Source organism: Astyanax mexicanus, chromosome 18, assembly GCF_023375975.1.
Source record: "Astyanax mexicanus isolate ESR-SI-001 chromosome 18, AstMex3_surface, whole genome shotgun sequence".
In the NCBI taxonomy this organism is placed as follows: domain Eukaryota; kingdom Metazoa; phylum Chordata; class Actinopteri; order Characiformes; family Acestrorhamphidae; genus Astyanax; species Astyanax mexicanus.
The window spans coordinates 44,453,530-44,473,831 of record NC_064425.1 but is presented as its reverse complement, the minus strand read 5'-3'; the positions used below and the strand labels follow the sequence as shown (position 1 = coordinate 44,473,831).

At 34.3% G+C, this 20,302-nt stretch overlaps 6 protein-coding genes across 6 annotated transcripts; all 6 read right to left on the bottom strand.

The window, feature by feature from the left end:
- Positions 1-6: 6 nt before the first annotated feature.
- LOC103041403 (olfactory receptor 2AT4-like) lies at positions 7-1,216 on the bottom strand. Its single transcript, XM_007258539.4, has one exon. It carries the CDS (start codon positions 1,035-1,037, stop codon positions 69-71), a length of 969 nt encoding a protein of 322 aa, XP_007258601.3. The 5' UTR covers positions 1,038-1,216; the 3' UTR covers positions 7-68.
- Positions 1,217-3,075: 1,859 nt separating this feature from the next.
- Positions 3,076-4,765, bottom strand: LOC125782592 (olfactory receptor 2AT4-like). The gene has a single exon (XM_049467066.1). The coding sequence runs from the start codon at positions 4,522-4,524 to the stop codon at positions 3,556-3,558; it is 969 nt and encodes a 322-aa protein (XP_049323023.1). The 5' UTR covers positions 4,525-4,765; the 3' UTR covers positions 3,076-3,555.
- Positions 4,766-6,752: 1,987 nt separating this feature from the next.
- LOC103042325 (olfactory receptor 1500-like) lies at positions 6,753-8,380 on the bottom strand. The gene has a single exon (XM_007258542.4). The coding sequence runs from the start codon at positions 7,764-7,766 to the stop codon at positions 6,795-6,797; it is 972 nt and encodes a 323-aa protein (XP_007258604.3). The 5' UTR covers positions 7,767-8,380; the 3' UTR covers positions 6,753-6,794.
- An 860-nt stretch (positions 8,381-9,240) lies between these two features.
- On the bottom strand, positions 9,241-10,812 carry LOC103042637 (olfactory receptor 2AT4-like). Its single transcript, XM_022668786.2, has one exon. The coding sequence runs from the start codon at positions 10,710-10,712 to the stop codon at positions 9,762-9,764; it is 951 nt and encodes a 316-aa protein (XP_022524507.2). The 5' UTR covers positions 10,713-10,812; the 3' UTR covers positions 9,241-9,761.
- A 1,269-nt stretch (positions 10,813-12,081) lies between these two features.
- On the bottom strand, positions 12,082-13,140 carry LOC111192144 (olfactory receptor 2AT4-like). The gene has a single exon (XM_049467062.1). It carries the CDS (start codon positions 13,121-13,123, stop codon positions 12,140-12,142), a length of 984 nt encoding a protein of 327 aa, XP_049323019.1. The 5' UTR covers positions 13,124-13,140; the 3' UTR covers positions 12,082-12,139.
- A 3,505-nt stretch (positions 13,141-16,645) lies between these two features.
- LOC103023116 (olfactory receptor 2AT4-like) lies at positions 16,646-19,275 on the bottom strand. Its single transcript, XM_022668769.2, has 2 exons — positions 19,243-19,275; positions 16,646-17,653 (listed from the first exon to the last, which is right to left on the bottom strand). The coding sequence occupies exon 2, from the start codon at positions 17,630-17,632 to the stop codon at positions 16,646-16,648; it is 987 nt and encodes a 328-aa protein (XP_022524490.1). The 5' UTR covers positions 17,633-17,653; positions 19,243-19,275.
- Positions 19,276-20,302: the final 1,027 nt, after the last annotated feature.

Below are 20,302 nucleotides of genomic sequence, written 5' to 3'. Positions count from 1 at the left end.
CATAAATATATATATATATATAAATTTACAGATACAGATATTCAGATATTCAGGTCTTCTAATAACTCTCAGCCTGAAAGAGCTGTTTGTTTGTCGCTGATCTTTCTTTTTCCGTATTTTACCAAAACTGCTTCTCGGATTTCTTTCGTTCTGAAGCAGAATATTATGGGATTCACGAGTGGAGGAAAGAGGCTGTACCAAATAACGATCATGATGCGAGCGTCGATTTTCATTTGCACTGTAACGTCCAGCACATACACAGTACACCTGGGCAGGAAGTAAAGACAGATGATGAGGAGCTGAGGACTGCACGTGGAGAAGGTTTTGTACTTTCCTTGAGCGTTGGAGATTTTAAAGACGGCTATGATGATGGAAACGTAGGAGAATATAATAAACGCGAGGGGTCCTAAAAGCACGATCAAAGCCACAGTGAGGGAAAATGTGTTTGAAAGCGTCACATCACTACAGGACAGCCTAGCTATGGAGGTTCGGTCACAAAAACAGTGGGAAATCACATTGGAGTTGCAGAAGGATAAAGTTATGTTTTGGTGGACTATCACGGTCACCCAAGAGACCGGGATCACCCAGGATATTAAACATATAACTGAAGCTGATTGGTTCGTAACGATGGATGGATATCTGAGGGGGTTGCAGATAGCAACAAATCGATCAATCGCCATTACAAGCAAAATAAAAGATGTGACGGTTCCTAAATAGTGGATAAAAAACATTTGTATAAAACAAGCGTAGAATGGCATGATTTCATCTCTCAGCAGGTATTTAGAGATGAGTTTGGGCATGGTCGCAGTTCCGAAAGCGAAATCCACGGCGGCGAGATTACAGAAGATTAAATACGCAGGTTTTTGGAGGTTTTTTTCATAGAACACAAATGCAATGATGAAAAGATTTCCTCCTGCAAGTATAAGATAAACGAGGAGAAGAAGAAGTCCAACAGCTGGGTAAAACTTCAGAGGGACTCCAGGAAATCCAAGCAGGGTGAATTCTGTAACTGTGGTGGAATTGCTGTTTTTGTTCATGTTATCACAACTTTAACAGTGTTAAAATGCGGTCTGGTATAATTGCACTCATCTAATCAAATAATTAAGTGTTATAGCCAGTTATAATGCTTCATTAATGATATACACAATACAGATATACAATATTATATAGACAATATTCATTATTAATAGCAATAGGCAATAGACGATTTATAGAATATTTCTTTAAAAAAAAGAGCAAAGCATGCATTCACGTGTGTTTAAGAGCAGATTCTCAATGTGAAATACTATTAAAAAATGTACAAAAATTTAAAAAGCTCTGAGGCTTTCACCCACAGCTCACAACTAAGAGTGATTCAGAAAAGCTTCAGCATATAAATGCTCTTCTCTTTTACACCAGAGACCAGATAAAACTTGATGTAATGCTGTGTAATGCTGTGATGCTGTTTTGCGTTCTCATGCCCAGTCGCACGTATGCACGCTTAGCTCCAGCTTGTTAACTCAAATGCTGTAAAAAATAAAATAAAATTTAATATAATAAAAAAACAGTACATTTAAATGTATTTAGATTCATGCATTTATGCATTTATTGAATAGCATTGCAAGCAACCCTAAAATAAGTTCCAGCACCCCTCTAAAAGTAAAACCCAAAAGTTGTGTTTTGTCATTTTTAAACCTTTTTTTAAAGAATTCTAAGAATAAAATAAATAAATAAAATACAGCCGTCTCCCCTCCTCACCCGACACAAACGATAATTCACTTTTTGTATACATGCACACATAATTAAACATAAAACAACACAACTGTTGTTGTCTGAAGCTTTCTTAATTTCTTAGTTAGTAAGCTTAGTAAGTTTAGTATGCTGCAGGTCAAGTGCTAGACTAGTACTGTCTGTGTATGTGTATCAGATAATTCATGTTACAGAACAATGGAAGATTTGAAATTTGAAATTTAAAAAAGGCTTAAAAATGCGTAGTTTGAATGTAGCACTGGGTGATGTATGGGTTTAGAGGCGGGGCAGCAGGGAGAGCTGAGCTGGCTGGCTGAGCTGCAGCGGCAGCAGCAGTGTGCTTTTGATAGCAGTGAGACGCAGATGATTGGACGTTGTCAGCAGGGGGGCGGTATTATTGATTGATTGATTGATTGATTGATTTGCATATTGTGATGATGTGTCTGAGTACCAAAGCACACGAAAACATCATCCTCACTGGTACCACTTTAAAATAAGACTACCTTTATAAAGGGTTTACAAATAGTTTACAATTAGTTTATTAATGGTTACTAATTAGGTTGTAAATGCCTTAAAAATCATTAATAATCAGTTATAACACATACGTAGAAAGTACAACAATGACCTGTTGTTTGTTAAATAGTGAACCCACAGCCATCTATATTGTTGCCCTTTCGATGTATGTGTTATAACTGATTATTAATGATTTATAAGGCATTTACAACCTAATTAGTAAGGGAGAGTTTGTGTGTTGTCAAATTATATTGTGACATAAAACAGTCAACAATGGAGATACTTGTTTTTCATTGGACAATGACAACACACTAATCTTAACTTTAATCTTAACCTCAATCTAAATCCGAACCCTCAATCTGGCCCTAATCCTAATTGTTGCCTTGACTTCAGTCCGAATCCTAAACCCTGAATCTGGTCATAATCTTAAGTGTAGCTTTAACCTCAATCTAAATCCTAACCCTGAATCTAGCCCTAATCCTAATTGTAACATTAACCTCAATTCAAATCCTAACCCTTAATTTAGCCTAATCCTACACACATCTATTGTTTATAGAATTTATCTAACATTCCTCTGCAATATAAATCAGATAGATAATATATTTCATGATGTCTAAATAACTATTACCCTAAAACTCAACTGTCTTTGTATCACAGATTCATTAAATTTACAACAGAGCAAATTCTAGATAAGACGAAGCTAAATTGAGAACAAATAAAAGATAAAAAATATATATTTTTAAATATATTTTTATTATATTTAAAAACAAAAATACAAAGACAATTACATCTGATAAAGACATTTGACAGATGGTAGGAAAAGTAGGTGTGGAATATTTTGCCATGTGTTTATCAACATATAAACAATGTCCGTTTCCACCTTTTATTGCTTTTAAAAAAATAATGAATTGTATAAAAAACAAGTATCAAAGGAAAAACAGATTTGTACAAAGTAATGTCTAGTAAATACAAAAATAATAAAATAAAATATAATAAAGCATAAATATTCACCACACCTTTAATGCACCTTGGTTTCGTTATTTTCTATCAATCTATCAATCCTACACCTATTAAAGTTATCAAATATCAAAAATGACTGGAATAATGAATGAGTGAATATTTATGCCTATATCCCTTTTTTATATATAATTTTTGTGAAGAAAAAAAAAACGCTTAATTATCTTGAACATGATTCTGCATATAAAAGCAATAAAAGGGGAAAATTTTATATCAAAAGGAGTGATTATCTTTCATAGGCCCTGTGTGTATGTGTCTATTTATTTATTATTATTATTTTTTTTTTTCTATTTGAATTCAGCTTGAAAGAGCTTTCAGCTGATCGTTGATTTTTCTTTTTCGTATTTTTGTCATTAAAACCTCTCTAATTTCTTTAGTTCTGAAGCAGAATATAATGGGATTGACCAGAGGAGGGAAGAGGCTGTACCACATAGTGATCATAATGCGAGCGTCGATGCTCATTTGCACTTTCAGGTCCACGATGTAGACGGCACAGCGGGGCAGGAAGTAAAGACATATGATGAGGAGCTGAGGACTGCACGTGGAGAAGGTTTTGTACTTTCCTTGAGCGTTGGAGATTTTAAAGACGGCTATGATGATGGAAACGTAGGAGAATATAATAAACGCGAGGGGTCCTAAAAGCACGATCAAAGCCACAGTGAGGGAAAATGTGTTTGAAAGCGTCACATCACTACAGGACAGCCTAGCTATGGAGGTTCGGTCACAATAACAGTGGGAAATCACATTGGAGTTGCAGAAGGATAAAGTTATGTTTTGGTGGACTATCACAGTCACCCAAGAGACCGGGATCACCCAGGATATTAAACATATAACTGAAGCTGATTGGTTCGTAACGATGGATGGATATCTGAGGGGGTTGCAGATAGCAACAAATCGATCAATCGCCATTAGAAGCAAAATAAAAGATGTGACGGTTCCTAAATAGTGGATAAAAAACATTTGTATAAAACAAGCGTAGAATGGCATGATTTCATCTCTCAGCAGGTATTTAGAGATGAGTTTGGGCATGGTCGCAGTTCCGAAAGCGAAATCCACGGCGGCGAGATTACAGAAGATTAAATACGCAGGTTTTTGGAGGTTTTTTTCATAGAACACAAATGCAATGATGAAAAGATTTCCTCCTGCAAGTATAAGATAAATGAGGAGAAGAAGAAGTCCAACAGCTGGGTAAAACTCCAGAGGGACTCCAGGAAATCCAAGCAGGGTGAATTCTGTAACTGTGGTGGAATTGCTGTTTTTGTTCATGTTATCACAACTTTAACAGTGTTAAAATGCGGTCTGGTATAATTGCACTCATCTAATCAAATAATTAAGTGTTATAGCCAGTTATAATGCTTCATTAATGATATACACAATACAGATATACAATATTATATAGACAATATTCATTATTAATAGCAATAGGCAATAGACGATTTATAGAATATTTCTTTAAAAAAAAAGAGCAAAGCATGCATTCACGTGTGTTTAAGAGCAGATTCTCAATGTGAAATACTATTAAAAAATGTACAAAAATTAAAAAAGCTCTGAGGCTTTCACCCACAGCTCACAACTAAGAGTGATTCAGAAAAGCTTCAGCATATAAATGCTCTTCTCTTTTACACCAGAGACCAGATAAGACTTGATGTAATGCTGTGTAATGCTGTGATGCTGTTTTGCGTAACTCAAATGCTGTAAAAAATTAAATAAAATTTACTATAATAAAAAAACAGTACATTTAAATGTATTTAGATTCATGCATTTATGCATTTATTGAATAGCATTGCAAGCAACCCTAAAATAAGTTCCAGCACCCCTCTAAAAGTAAAACCCAAAAGTTGTGTTTTGTCATTTTTAAACCTTTTTTTTAAAGAATTCTAAGAATAAAATAAATAAAAAAAACACAGCCGTCTCCCCTCCTCACCCGACACAAACGATAATTCACTTTTTGTATACATGCACACAAAATTAAACATAAAACAACACAACTGTTGTTGTCTGAAGCTTTCTTAATTTCTTAGTTAGTAAGCTTAGTAAGTTTAGTATGCTGCAGGTCAAGTGCTAGACTAGTACTGTCTGTGTATGTGTATCAGATAATTCATGTTACAGAACAATGGAAGATTTGAAATTTGAAATTTAAAAAAGGCTTAAAAATGCGTAGTTTGAATGTAGCACTGGGTGATGTATGGGTTTAGAGGCGGGGCAGCAGGGAGAGCTGAGCTGGCTGGCTGAGCTGCAGCGGCAGCAGCAGTGTGCTTTTGATAGCAGTGAGACGCAGATGATTGGACGTTGTCAGCAGGGGGGCGGTATTATTGATTGATTGATTGATTGATTGATTTGCATATTGTGATGATGTGTCTGAGTACCAAAGCACACGAAAACATCATCCTCACTGGTACCACTTTAAAATAAGACTACCTTTATAAAGGGTTTACAAATAGTTTACAATTAGTTTATTAATGGTTACTAATTAGGTTGTAAATGCCTTAAAAATCATTAATAATCAGTTATAACACATACGTAGAAAGTACAACAATGACCTGTTGTTTGTTAAATAGTGAACGATATTACACAGCCATCTATATTGTTGCCCTTTCGATGTATGTGTTATAACTGATTATTAATGATTTATAAGGCATTTACAACCTAATTAGTAAGGGAGAGTTTGTGTGTTGTCAAATTATATAGTGACATAAAACAGTCAACAATGGAGATACTTGTTTTTCATTGGACAATGACAACACACACACACATCTATTGTTTATAGAATTTATCTAACATTCCTCTGCAATATAAATCAGATAGATAATATATTTCATTATTAAAAAAATGATGTCTAAATAACTATTACCCTAAAACTCAATTGTCTTTGTATCACAGATTCATTAAATTTACAACAGAGCAAATTCTAGATAAGACGAAGCTAAATTGAGAACAAATAAAAGATAAAAAATATATATTTTTAAATATATTTTTATTATATTTAAAAACAAAAATACAAAGACAATTACATCTGATAAAGACATTTGACAGATGGGAGGAAAAGTAGGTGTGGAATATTTTGCCATGTGTTTATCAACATATAAACAATGTCCGTTTCCACCTTTTATTGCTTTAAAAAAAATAATGAATTGTATAAAAAACAAGTATCAAAGGAAAAACAGATTTGTACAAAGTAATGTCTAGTAAATACAAAAATAATAAAATAAAATATAATAAAGCATAAATATTCACCACACCTTTAATGCACCTTGGTTTCGTTATTTTCTATCAATCTATCAATCCTACACCTATTAAAGTTATCAAATATCAAAAATGACTGGAATAATGAATGAGTGAATATTTATGCCTATATCCCTTTTTTATATATAATTTTTGTGAAGAAAAAAAAACGCTTAATTATCTTGAACATGATTCTGCATATAAAAGCAATAAAAGGGGAACATTTTATATCAAAAGGAGTGAATATCTTTCATAGGCCCTGTGTGTATGTGTCTATTTATTTATTATTATTTTTTTTTTTTTTCTATTTGAATTCAGCTTGAAAGAGCTTTCAGCTGATCGTTGATTTTTCTTTTTCGTATTTTCGTCATTAAAACCTCTCTAATTTCTTTAGTTCTGAAGCAGAATATAATGGGATTGACCAGAGGAGGGAAGAGGCTGTACCACATAGTGATCATAATGCGAGCGTCGATGCTCATTTGCACTTTCAGGTCCACGATGTAGACGGCACAGCGGGGCAGGAAGTAAAGACAGATGATGAGGAGCTGAGGACTGCAGGTAGAGAAGGTTTTGTACTTTCCTTGAGCGTTGGAGATTTTAAAGACGGCTATGATGATGGAAACGTAGGAGAAAAAGATGAAAACCACTGATCCTATCAGCACGATCATCGCCGAGGTGAAGGCGAATAGCCTCGGGCCTCTCACGTCACCACAGGCCAGTTTAGCCACTGCGTTATAATCACAGAAACACTGAGTTACAACGTTAGAGTCACAAAACGGTGCCACCACGATCCCTACAACTATCACCGTCATCCAGGAGATGCAGCTAATCCACGATACTGCACATGTTACTGCAACAAAGCGGTTTGTAACAATAGTAGGGTATCTGAGGGGGTTACAGATAGCAATAAATCGATCGATCGCCATTAAAAGCAGAAGAAAAGAGATTACAGTTCCAAAATAATGAATAAAAAACATCTGTATAAAACAAGCAGGAAAAGAAATGGTTTCATCTCTCAGCAGGTATTTAGAGATGATTTTGGGCATGGTCGCAGTTCCGAAAGCGAAATCCACGGCGGCGAGATTACAGAAGATTAAATACGTCGGTTTTTGGAGGCTTTTCTCATAAGCCACAAACGCAATGATGAAAATGTTTCCGCAGGCGATGGTGAGGTAAATGGCGAGGAGGAGAAGACCAACCGCTGGATAATATTCCGGAGAAACTCCTGGAAATCCGAGGAGGAAGAATTCTGTGACTTTGTGTGTGTAATTTGCATGCTTTTCCATAACTTTCACAATGTTTTCTAGAATCACTTAATAATTGAACATCATTGTTTTATGTTAATTGATTGTAAGCAGATTCACTGCTATAAAAAAAAAACTTGTTTCACAAAATATTGATTCAGTTAAAACATTAAAAGAAAGAAAGAAAGAAAAGGTACAAATTGGAATGAATTGATTTAAATGGTTTAAAAGCAAAAATAAATGTAATACATTTCAAGATTCAACATTTAAAAACCCAATAAACTCCAGATAAGTAACTTTCATACACAAAAAAAGAAAGAAAAACAAAGGAAAAGAAAGAAAAGAAAATGAAAAGTATAGCTTATTTAAAACCAATGACAATGACAGGCCTCCATGCCTCCTATAACAACTCCTATAATAACAGCTGTACTTTCTTTAACACAACCATTAATACAAGCAGTAAAAGTACCAACACACGGAGCCCCCCTCCCTCAATCCTACTAAACACACTGCTATATAAATGCTCTTTAATGACACTAGAGACCAGCTCCTTCTTCTAGATGTAATATTATGTAATATAATAAGTTCATACTGTATTCCCTGTACAGTTATTCTAAATCAAGCTCAGTAAAGTGAAGTCCACTACTTTAATTAAAGGCTTAAAAGGTCTAATATATACACTAATATATATATACAGCTCTATATAGTTATATTGTGCTATTTATAGGTTTATGTTTGAATAAAATGAACATTGTTGTTTTATTCTAAAAACTACAGACAACATTTCTCCCAAATTACAAATAAATATATTCTCATTTAGAGCATTTATTTACAGAAAATGAGAAATGACTGAAATAACAAAAAAGATGCAGAGCTTTCAGACCTTAAAATAATAATGCGAAGAAAACAAGTTCATATTTATACTCAAGTTTTAAGAGTTCAGGAAGCAATATTTGGTGGAATAACCCTGGTGGCTTTTAATCACAGGGCATCATGTTCTCCTTTCTCCTCCACCAGTCTTACACACTGCTTTTGGATAACTTTATGCTGCTTTACTCCTGGTGCAAAAATTCAAGCAGTTCAGTTTGGTGGTTTCATGGCTTGTGATCATCCATCTTCCTCTTGATTATATTCCAGAGGTTTCCAAACTGAACTGCTTGCATTTCTGCACCAGGAGTAAAGCAGCATAAAGTTATCCAAAAGCAGTGTGTAAGACTGGTGGAGGAGAACATGATGCCAAGATGCATGAAAAAAAACTGTGATTAAAAAACAGGGTTATTCCACCAAATATTGATTTCTGAACTCTTAAAACTTTATGAATATGAACTTCTCTCATTTTCTGTAAATAAATGCTCTAAATGAGAATATTTTTATTTGTAATTTGGGAGAAATGTTGTCTGTAGTTTATAGAATAAAACAACAATGTTCATTTTACTCAAACATAAACCTATAAATAGTTAAATTAGAGAAACTGATTCAGAAACTGAAGTGCTCTCTTCATTTTTTACAGAGCTGTTTTATTCTTTTTTCATATATTTTTTAAATTACATTTACAAAACATTAAATTAAATTATTTACAGTCTACAAATACATTCTATAAATGAATTATTCCAAAATTTTTGCTGTGGACTCCAAACTACAAACCTACAAATTTGCATGTTTATGTTTATGATTACAGTCATATATTTATTTTTCGACTGATTAAATATATATTAATTCTTAGCCGGGCAAAAATGTAGGCCTTAATTGATTAATCAATTAACTGTGTATTAATGACCCTGATCTAAAAACAATTCGTCTATCTATTTATCTTTCTCAGTGTAGACACTGGATCAACCTGTGATTTCTGAATATAAATATATATAGTACATAGTGTTCTGGAATCAAGCATCATGGATTAAGCCTAGCTGTATATTATATTTTCCTTTTTAATAAAAAAAAAAAATACACATTCAAAATCCCTGTCTGGGGAAACTGACTCCAACTGGGTTCATACAAATTAAACTAAAATGATAATATAATATATTTTTTTATTTATTAAGGCAAGCTAATTTTATTCTTCTGGTATTTTGCCATTAAGATCTTTTTTATCTCTTGCGTCCTGAAGCAGTAAATCAGTGGGTTGATCATGGGCGGCAACAAGCTGTACAACATGACAATGGCTATTTGCAAATCAGCATTGAAGGTGAGACCAATATTTGCGGCCAAATAATTAAAACACCTGGGTAAAAAGTATAAAGAGATTATGATCAGCTGAGAGGTGCAGGTGGAGAGAGTTTTTAGACGTCCCCCGGAGTTTGAGATGCGTAAAACTTCTATAACGATGCAGAAATAGGAGAAAATGATGATGGCGAGAGATCCCAGCAGAGCTATCAGTGCGGAAATTAGAGCTGGAACAGAGTACGGAGCTCGGTCGGTGCACGCCAGTCGAGTTATTGATATGTGATCACAGTAACACTGTAGAATTGAGTTGGATCCACAGTAAGGGAGAGGAAAAGCTCGGCTGGACATCATTAAAGGGGAGGTGTTAGCCACAAGCCAGGCTATCAGGCTCAGAATGAATACATTTCTATTGGTCATGATGGTGTGATACCGAAGGGGTTTACAGACAGCTACATATCGATCTATAGACATTAACGCCAATACGAACGAATTAACTGTTCCTAAATAATGCACAAAATACATCTGAATAAAACATCCCAAAAACGAAATACTTCCATCTTGAAACCAGTACTTAGCTATAGCCTTTGGTAAAGTGCTTGTGCTGAAAAGCACATCAGATATGACCAGACTTAAAAAAGTATAATATACAGGTTTATGTAGACTTTTCTCTGTCGCAAAGAGAAAAAGAAATAATCCATTTCCCATCAAGATGCACAAATAAACCAGAAACATAACTCCCGATACAAGCCCATAGTAGCTCGGGGGGAGTCCAGGAAAACCTACAATAAAAAAGTCCTTTACAAAGGTCACATTTCCAGATGCCATCACATTTCAGGACGCCTTATCTTCCTAAAAAATAAAAATAATCAATATATAAAAACTAAATCAATACAATGCAACTATGCAATTAAAAAATGCAATGGAATGCATACATTTGCATGGTCTTATTAATTAATTATCCATGAAAATCCGCAGTTATAAAATTGCATGCCAATTAATAAACACTGTATGTTTTATCTCTCCTTATCTACATTACAGAGTGCTGTGAACTGACATTGCACATTATAAGAAATGTCCAAGTGTGTCCATGCTCTGGGATCATGTCTTTTATATTTTTTCAGATACATCCCACATGACCAAGAGGCAAGAGGGAGGGAGGGAAGGAGGGAGGGGGCTTAAAGTAAGGCATAGAATCCTATTTTACACCCTCTGCATGGTGCGTCACAGTGATTAATAGACGTTAAAATAAAATCAGAGTTATATTATGTAATATTATTAAGATGTTTAGGTACATTTCTGGCATGTTTCTATTTTGGACTTGTAAAAAACAGGTGCGCCACTGACCGATTAAAACCCTGATGACAGTCAACAGTCAACAGTTAGCTGTCCAAATCTATTTTAGCCATGCAGAGCGCAAATCCATCCACAGTGCATTTGTACCCTAACAAGACAGTCCTGAACTTTCTCAAGTGGCCATAGAGTTCCCTTTGTCTCAAGCTTTCTGACTGGCCTTATTTATGGTCAGAAACAATAATCAATATTCTGCAGAATACAAAAAATGGACAAGGTCCACATAGGAGTCCCTGTAGATGATATTTGAAAGTTCTAGTTTAATCATGGATGGTGTGTGGATTATAATTTGAGATTAAAATTGTATTAGAATATAAGAATCACTGGCATAGAGTATTAGGACCTTCAGTTGGTCCTAATACTCAGGTAGTCAGACTTCTCAACACACAGAGCCTCAACTACCAGACTCTGCAACAGCTTCTTCCACCAGGCAGTTAGACTCCTCAACACACGCTTAGACTCACTGTAATGTGTTGATACTGCACTGTAATGTCTGTTAAATTTTATTTTTCCACATCTGCCTTATTTATTATATTAATTGCAGTGTTTAAGTTATATGTTGCACTGTGTTGGTTCTGGGGAAATGCAATCTTGTTGCACTGTGCTCTTGTACTCAGATGGAAATAAAAGCCTCTTGAAGTTATTCAGTATTCTTAAACTGTAGACACCTATTGGAATTGTTAAATCATTACTGGTGATATATTTAAATTAAAAATATACAGAGATGGTCTGAAACTGAAATGAGCGACATTGGGTAAGGCACATGAAGATAATGAAGATAATGAAGATAATATGAACTGCTCTCAAAATAATGTAAAACTTTATTTCAGTCACAGGAACAGTTTTTTAAGCTTACATGATTTGATATATATTTAATTCCATACATACATTTCCATGAATCATCAGCATATAGTCGACACATCTGCATTTATTTTTCTCTTAAAATGAAATGTTGATTTCTCTAAACTCTTGAATAAAGCTTCTCTCACTTCCTTCGCTCTTAAACAGTAGATGAGTGGGTTGATCATGGGTGGCAGGTGGCTGTACAACATAATAATCAGTATCTGTATGTCAGGATTGAAGCTGATACCAATATATGGGTACATATAATTAAAACACCTGGGTAAAAAGTAGAGGGCGATTATGATGAGCTGAGAGCTGCAGGTTGAGAAAGCCTTCAGACGCTCTTGATTGGTGGAGATTCGAAGAACTGCTATAATAATGGATGTATAAGAAAATAAAATAAAAGATAATGGGGTTATCAATAAAACCATTGCGAAAACAAAACCGGGAAACCCATAGGGTGTTCTATCAGTGCATGCTAGCTTTGTGATAGCCACATGATCACAGTAGCACTGGATAATGGTGTTAGCAGCACAGTAGGGAAGAGGATACGCCCTGATGACCAGCATTAACACACACGACTGTGGAATCATCCAAGCAACAACACACAACATCAAGATCGTAGAGTCTTTAACAATATTAGCGTATCTGAGGGGATTACAAACCGCCACATATCTATCAAAGGCCATTACCGCCAATATCAGCCCATTAACTAAACCGAACAAGTGCACGAAATACATCTGAACGAAGCAACCTGTGAACGAGACGTATCCATCGCTGAACCAATACCTGGAGATGATCTTGGGGAGAGTCGTGGTGCTGAACAGAACATCACACACAGCCAGATTTATCAGTATATAATACATGGGTTTTCTCAGTCTCTTTTCTCGCGCGAATAACAGAAGAAATGTTCCGTTCCCCAGCAAAATGCACACGTACACCAAGAACATGAGCGCTGAAACCAAGCCATAGTAGCGAGAGTGAAGCCCAGGAAATCCCACGATTACAAAATTCTTCACAGAGGAGACGTTTCCATCAGACATGATGATCAAGAGCTGGTTTACCTGAGGAACAGAGGAAACATTGAATACAAGTTAAAGGTAACACTTTATTTGGATGGTCCATTTGATGGCCTCATTGATGCTCAACTAACATTCAACTGAATATCTATTAACTGCAACTCAACCAGTTAATAAATAGAACATAATAGAACATAACCCTACACTTAACCCTAACCTTAAGCATTAATCAACCCTAAAATCTAACTCTAAACCCAATGCTAAAATGTTAAGAGTAGAGTTTGGGTTAGAGTTGGATGTTGGGTTCCATTCAATAGAGAATAATTTACTTTTACCTTTCAGTTCAATTGCATTTAATGGACATGCAGTTGAATGGTAGCTGATTTCAGTTGAGCATCATCAAATGGACCATCCAAGTAAAGTGTTGCCAAATTAAGTTAATATCATCACTGTTTAGAAATGTTTAAAAATGTGTATCTACAAAACAGTAACTTTAAAGGAGAAGAAAAAAAATCATAAACCTTCCTGACTTTGTCCAAAAATAGTTTCTATTTCTATTGTTTTAGTTATGACAGCATTTTGACACAATCAATGTATTTAAATTATATAATATATGTAAAAAAAGAACACAGAAAAATGAAGAAAGACATTGCTTTACTTTGGATAGTCATGATATGCTTTATGCTTATTTTTTTTAATAATATGATACATTTTTAAAACTATGCATACTATCTTTACTTTGAACAACTTTTGGTTTTTGCTTGCTAAAAAAAAGTCATAGAAACTTTGTTAATTTGGATTTTTTTAACATATAAATCATTAATGTAGTTCTTTATATAACTAAAATAAAAACAAAATAAAAATCAAGAAAAGTTATTTGTTTTTCATTAGTTTTTTTTGGATACTGATAACATGCCTTATGCTTAAGGTTTTAAATAAAATGTATTTTTGAAACTTTTCTATACATTTTTACTTTAAACAAGGTATTGTCTTCAAGTGTTTTAAAAAAAAATTGATGATAAAAATACAAACTATTACTGTAGTTCTTTATATAACTAAAATAAAAATAAAAAATAAAAAAATCTAGGCAAGCATTCATAAGATAAAAAAAGGTCACAACTTAAGATCATAAGACCATTTTTCCTCCAAGTTAAACCATTTTTTCTGAGAGAAGGCTGAACCTACCTACCTCTACTGAACAATGAAAACGATAGCAAAACTAATATCATATTTTATACCCGTACAGGACGTCCCCTGTTGATGTGTGCTGTCATGCAACTCAGGACATGATTTAACCCTTTAGAGTCCACAATCACATAGGCCATCTAAATGTTTTCATAATTTCGTCAAGAATATACAGTGGCTTGCAAATGTATTCATACCACTTGAACACAAAATGTATTTTATTGAGATTTTAAGTGATAAAACCAACACAAAGTAGCACAAACAGAGGTTGGAGAATGAAACTGAAACACCTGGTTTTAGAGCACAATAATTGATTGTGGTGACGGACAGTTCTGGTGGAAACAGGAGAGTTGAGGTGCACATTGAATTCTGCGTGATTTGATCAGCCGTGGTTTTATTGTTTTTGGATACAATCCGGGTTAGCACCCGAACATCCCTTTCAGACAGCTTCCTCTTACAGCATCCACAGTTAATCCTGTTGGATGTGGTTGGTCCTTCTTGGTGGTATGATGGCTGACGTTACCCTGGATACCGTGGCTCTTGATGCATCACAAAGACTTGCTGTCTTGGTCACAGATGCTCCAGCAAGACGTGCACCAACAATTTGTCCTCTTTTGAACTCTGGTATGTCTCCCATAATGTTGTGTGCATTGCAATATTTAGAACAGAACTGTGCTCTTACCCTGCTAATTGAACCTTCACACTCTTACAGCTCTTATTGGTGCAATAATGTGCAATTAATGAAGATTGAACACCAGGCTGCTCCAATTTAGCCATGAAATCTAAAATCCCACACTAAAATGATGACAGGTGTTTCAGTTTCATTGTCCAAATCCTGTAATTGTGAAGTTAAATGAAAATGATACATCGTTTTTAAAACTTTAATCAAATAAAAATCTGAAATTTGTGATGTGCAAAAGTAATAGAGTTAATGCAGCTGTGTGTAATTTAGTCTCAGTATAAATACAGCTGTTATATGAAGGCCTCGGTGGTTTGTTAGTGAACACTAGTGAACAAACAGCATCATAATAAAGACCAAGAAGGAACTCACCAGACAGGTCAGAAAAGATAAAGTAGTGGAGAAGAAGTTTAAAGCAGGGTTCGGTTATAAAAACATATCTCAAGCTTTTATTAAAACATCCCAAGATAGACTGTTTCATCAATCCATTATCCAAAAACCAATAAACCTGAAAAAATATTATACAACTGTTTCTACAAACCTTCCTAAAGACATGACCATCATCCACCCAAACTGACAGATCCAGCAATGAGAAAAGTGAAGCACTGATCAGAGAAGCTGAGAAGAGATCCATGGTCACTCTGGAGGAGCTGCAGAGATCCACAGCTCAGGTGAATTAGGAGAATCTGTCCACAGGACAACTATAAGTTTTGAACTCCGTAAATCTGATCTTCATGGAAGAGTGGCAGGAAGAAAAAGGCAATAAATAATTGCTTGTAGAGGTCTGAGCATCTGAACTGACCCTATTTGAAATGAATTGATGAATTAATATATTTATATTGGAACAATTCATTAAAATGCATAAAAAAATTACGGTATAGATTTTAATGTTAAAAATTCCAACTGAAGAAAGTTAGTTTTTTTTATTAAGCAAAAAGAGAAAAGTTAGCAATACTTTTTAACCATGAAAATACCTTGTTTAAAGTTTAAAAAATGTATCATATTATTTATAACTGTGAGAGTTATTTTATTTCCGAATATAAAGAAATGGAGAGTAAGACTTAGAGGAAAAAGTAAAACTTTAAATCTTTATTTCAGAAAAAGCAAGAATTTTCAAGATTACATGATTAGTGACATAATTTCTTTGTATTTTTATATGTACAGATCTTACTGCAACACATACAGTTGTGGAAAAAAATTTAAGAGACCATTTCTTAATCATTTTCTCTGATTTTGCTATTTATAGGTTTATGTTTGAGTAAAATGAACATTTTTACTGTTTTATTCTATAAACTACAGACAACATTTCTCCCAAATTATTCCAAATAAAAATATTTAAATCATTTAGAGCATTTATTTGCAGAAAATGAGAAATGGATGAAAAAAAAAAAAACAAACAAAAAAGATGCAGAGCTTTCAAACCTCAAATAATGCAAAGAAAACAAGTTCATATTCAGTTTTAAGTTTTAAGAGTCCACAAAAATCAATATTTGTTGGAATAACCCTGGATTTTAATCACAGTTTTTTTTTAAATGCATCTTGGCATCATGTTTTCCTCCACCAGTCTTACACACTGCTTTTGAATAACTTTATAAGCAGTTCAGTTTGGTGGTTTGATGGCTTGTGATCATCCATCTTCCTCTTGATTATATTCCAGAGCTATATATGTACATTGCCATGAATCATTTGCATATAGTCGACACATCTGCATTTATTTTTCTCCTAAAATGAAATGTCGATTTCTCTAAACTCTTGAATAAAGCTTCTCTCACTTCCTTCGCTCTTAAACAGTAGATGAGTGGGTTGATCATGGGTGGCAGGTGGCTGTACAACATAATAATCAGTATCTGTATGTCAGGATTGAAGCTGATACCAATATATGGGTACATATAATTAAAACACCTGGGTAAAAAGTAGAGGGCGATTATGATGAGCTGAGAGCTGCAGGTTGAGAAAGCCTTCAGACGCTCTTGATTGGTGGAGATTCGAAGAACTGCAATAATAATGGATGTATAAGAAAATAAAATAAAAGATAATGGGGTTACTAACAAAACCATTACGAATACAAAAGCAGGAAACCCATAGGGTGTTCTATCAGTGCATGCTAGCTTTGTGATAGCCACATGATCACAGTAGCACTGGATAATGGTGTTAGCAGCACAGTAGGGAAGAGGATACGCCCTGATGACCAGCATTAACACACACGACTGTGGAATCATCCAAGCAACAACACACAACATCAAGATCGTAGAGTCTTTAACAATATTAGCGTATCTGAGGGGATTACAAACCGCCACATATCTATCAAAGGCCATTACCGCCAATATCAGCCCATTAACTAAACCGAACAAGTGCACGAAATACATCTGAACGAAGCAACCTGTGAACGAGACGTATCCATCGCTGAACCAATACCTGGAGATGATCTTGGGGAGAGTCGTGGTGCTGAACAGAACATCACACACAGCCAGATTTATCAGTATATAATACATGGGTTTTCTCAGTCTCTTTTCTCGCGCGAATAACAGAAGAAATGTTCCGTTCCCCAGCAAAATGCACACGTACACCAAGAACATGAGCGCTGAAACCAAGCCATAGTAGCGAGAGTGAAGCCCAGGAAATCCCACGATTACAAAATTCTTCACAGAGGAGACGTTTCCATCAGACATGATGATCAAGAGCTGGTTTACCTGAGGAACAGAGGAAACATCGAATAAAAATGCCCAGAAAACATTAACTTTACAGGAGAATGAAAATGCTTCAATTAAAAAATAATAATAATATTAGGGCTTTTTCTATTGGTCTACTCATTATCATTATCAACATTTAACACAGCCACTGCGTTTAAAACATGTAGTTAACCAAAAAAACATTGTTTTTCTTTGGATAGTGATTATATGCTTTGTACTTGACATTTGGCTTTATAAAAAAATGTAAAAAACTTTGTTTATTTGGAATTTTTTGGAACATAAATCATTACTGTAGTTATTTTTATAACTAAACCACAAAAAAAAAAAAGAATCTAGGCAAGAATTCATACGATACAAAATAAAATGCAATATACATACAATATATATATATATATATATATATATATATATATATATATATATATATATATATATATATATATATATATTGCTTTTCTTTGGATAGTTATGATATGCATTTTGCTTACAATTTTAAATAACATGCATTTTTGAAACTTATTTATTTTCACTCTAAACAAGGTATCATCATCAGTGTTTAAAAAAAAAACTTGAAAACTTTTGGTATTTTGCTTGATAAAAATACAATCTTTGTTCATTTGTATGCTTTAACACAGAAACTAACACTGTAGTTAATTATACAATTACAGAAGTAGTCAGCATAGACCAGGCTCAGCTGTGAATAACAGCATTTAAACCCCAGCCAAACCTTAGTTCTCTGTCGCACCTTTGTATAGGCATGACCGGTTACAGTGGGTAAATTTCCTTCGGGATAAATAAAGTATCTATCTATCTATCTATCTATCTATCTATCTATCTATCTATCTATCTATCTATCTATCTATCTATCTATCTATCTATCTATCTATCTATCTATCTATCTATCTATCTATCTATCTATCTATCTATCTAAAATATCTAAAAAAGGGCTCCTAAAAAAAAGGTTCTTAAAAGAAAATCACACAAGAAAAAAGAAAGCTCTCAAAGTCTTTTATAAATTTCTTTTACAAAAAAATGTCTTTCCTAAGTTTCTTTCAATTTGTTTGGTTACAAATTCATACCGCTTTTAAGGATAACATAACTATTTTTCTACCAGGTTACATCAATTTGTCCAGAAAAATGGGTATCTACAAAACAGTAACCTTACAGGAGAAGGAAAAAATAGCTTCTTGATTTTGAACAGAAATTGGACAATTTCTATTGGTCTATTCATCAAAACATTTTGACACAACCAATGTGTTTAATGATTACAGTTTAAAATAGTATAATAGATTATTATAATAATGTGTATTTTTGTATACTATTTTAATGTTTAAACAAGCTATTATATATATCACTGTTTACTAAAATAAAAAACACATGGTGCAACCTTTTACCCACTTTTTCTTGTTATTATATTGTTGTTGTTTTTTTTACAAAAATAAGTTAGCTAAGCCACAAAAAATAAAACTAAAATCTAGGCAAGCTAAGGGTAATAAAAAAAATGCATTTCTTCTGTCAAGTCACAACTTGCAGCTCATTGTTTCACCAATTTGCATCATTTTTTCTGAGAGAAGGTTGAGGCTACCTACCTCTACTGAACAGAGATATCTATAATGAGAGAAAGAGACACTGACAGCAAAACTAATATCATATTTTATACTCATACAGCACATCCCCTGTTGATGTTCGCTCTCATGTGACGACACGTTTTAACCCTCTGGGGTCCGCAAGCACAATCTTGATGTTTCGATTAATATCTTTGCGATAAAACACTACAAAAATATGATTCAAGCATTTCATAAATCTGTATTGTCTTTAGTTCTGACTGCATCTGATTGCGAGATTTTATGTGACTCACATTCAGGGTTCTAAGGGTATGAGGAGGAGTTGTGGGTTCCTTCGTTCCTCAGAGTTCGATTGTTTGCCTCACTGAAGCGGCACCTGATGGCCCTCAGTTACCCACAGTTCTTTGCACATCATGTTTGTACAACAAGGCAGGACAAAGGAAGAACAGTACCATGAGTGATTGAGGAAAAATGGCTGTAAACAGAAAAGTTTTTGGATTAGTTACGTTTTATAAATGTTTTTATAACTCAGAAAACTAAGTGGTCTTTGTAGCACTAGCCCTATGAGGACAATCCCTACCCTGCAAGGTACGAATGCAAGAAAGCGGCATATACCACCAACCACCAGTGCAGGGCCTTGAAACTGCAGTGGAAGAGCTGGTGAATCTGGGCCAAAAAAAATCCAAGTCTCAGAATACCCAGCAGTAGTCAGCGTAGACCAGGCTCAGCTGTGAATAACAGCATTTAAACCCCAGCCAAACCTTAGTTCTCTGTCGCACCTTTGTATTGGCGTGACCGGTTACAGTGGGTAAAAGATCTAAAAAAAAAAAAAGGGCTCAGAAAAATAAAAAGATCTTAAAAAAAAAATCACACAAGAAAAAGTCTTTTATAAATTTATTTTTACAAAAAAATGTATTTCCTAAGTTTCTTTAAGTGTGTTTGGTTAGATAAGTGAAATGAAAATATGCCTTGCATAGCTTGAAAAGCACAAAAGTCATGCTAATTATCTTAATTAATCATGGGTGTGGTTACTTTTGTGCGTGACGTGCAATAAACCAATCAGCGTGACAGATGTGCTCTGACT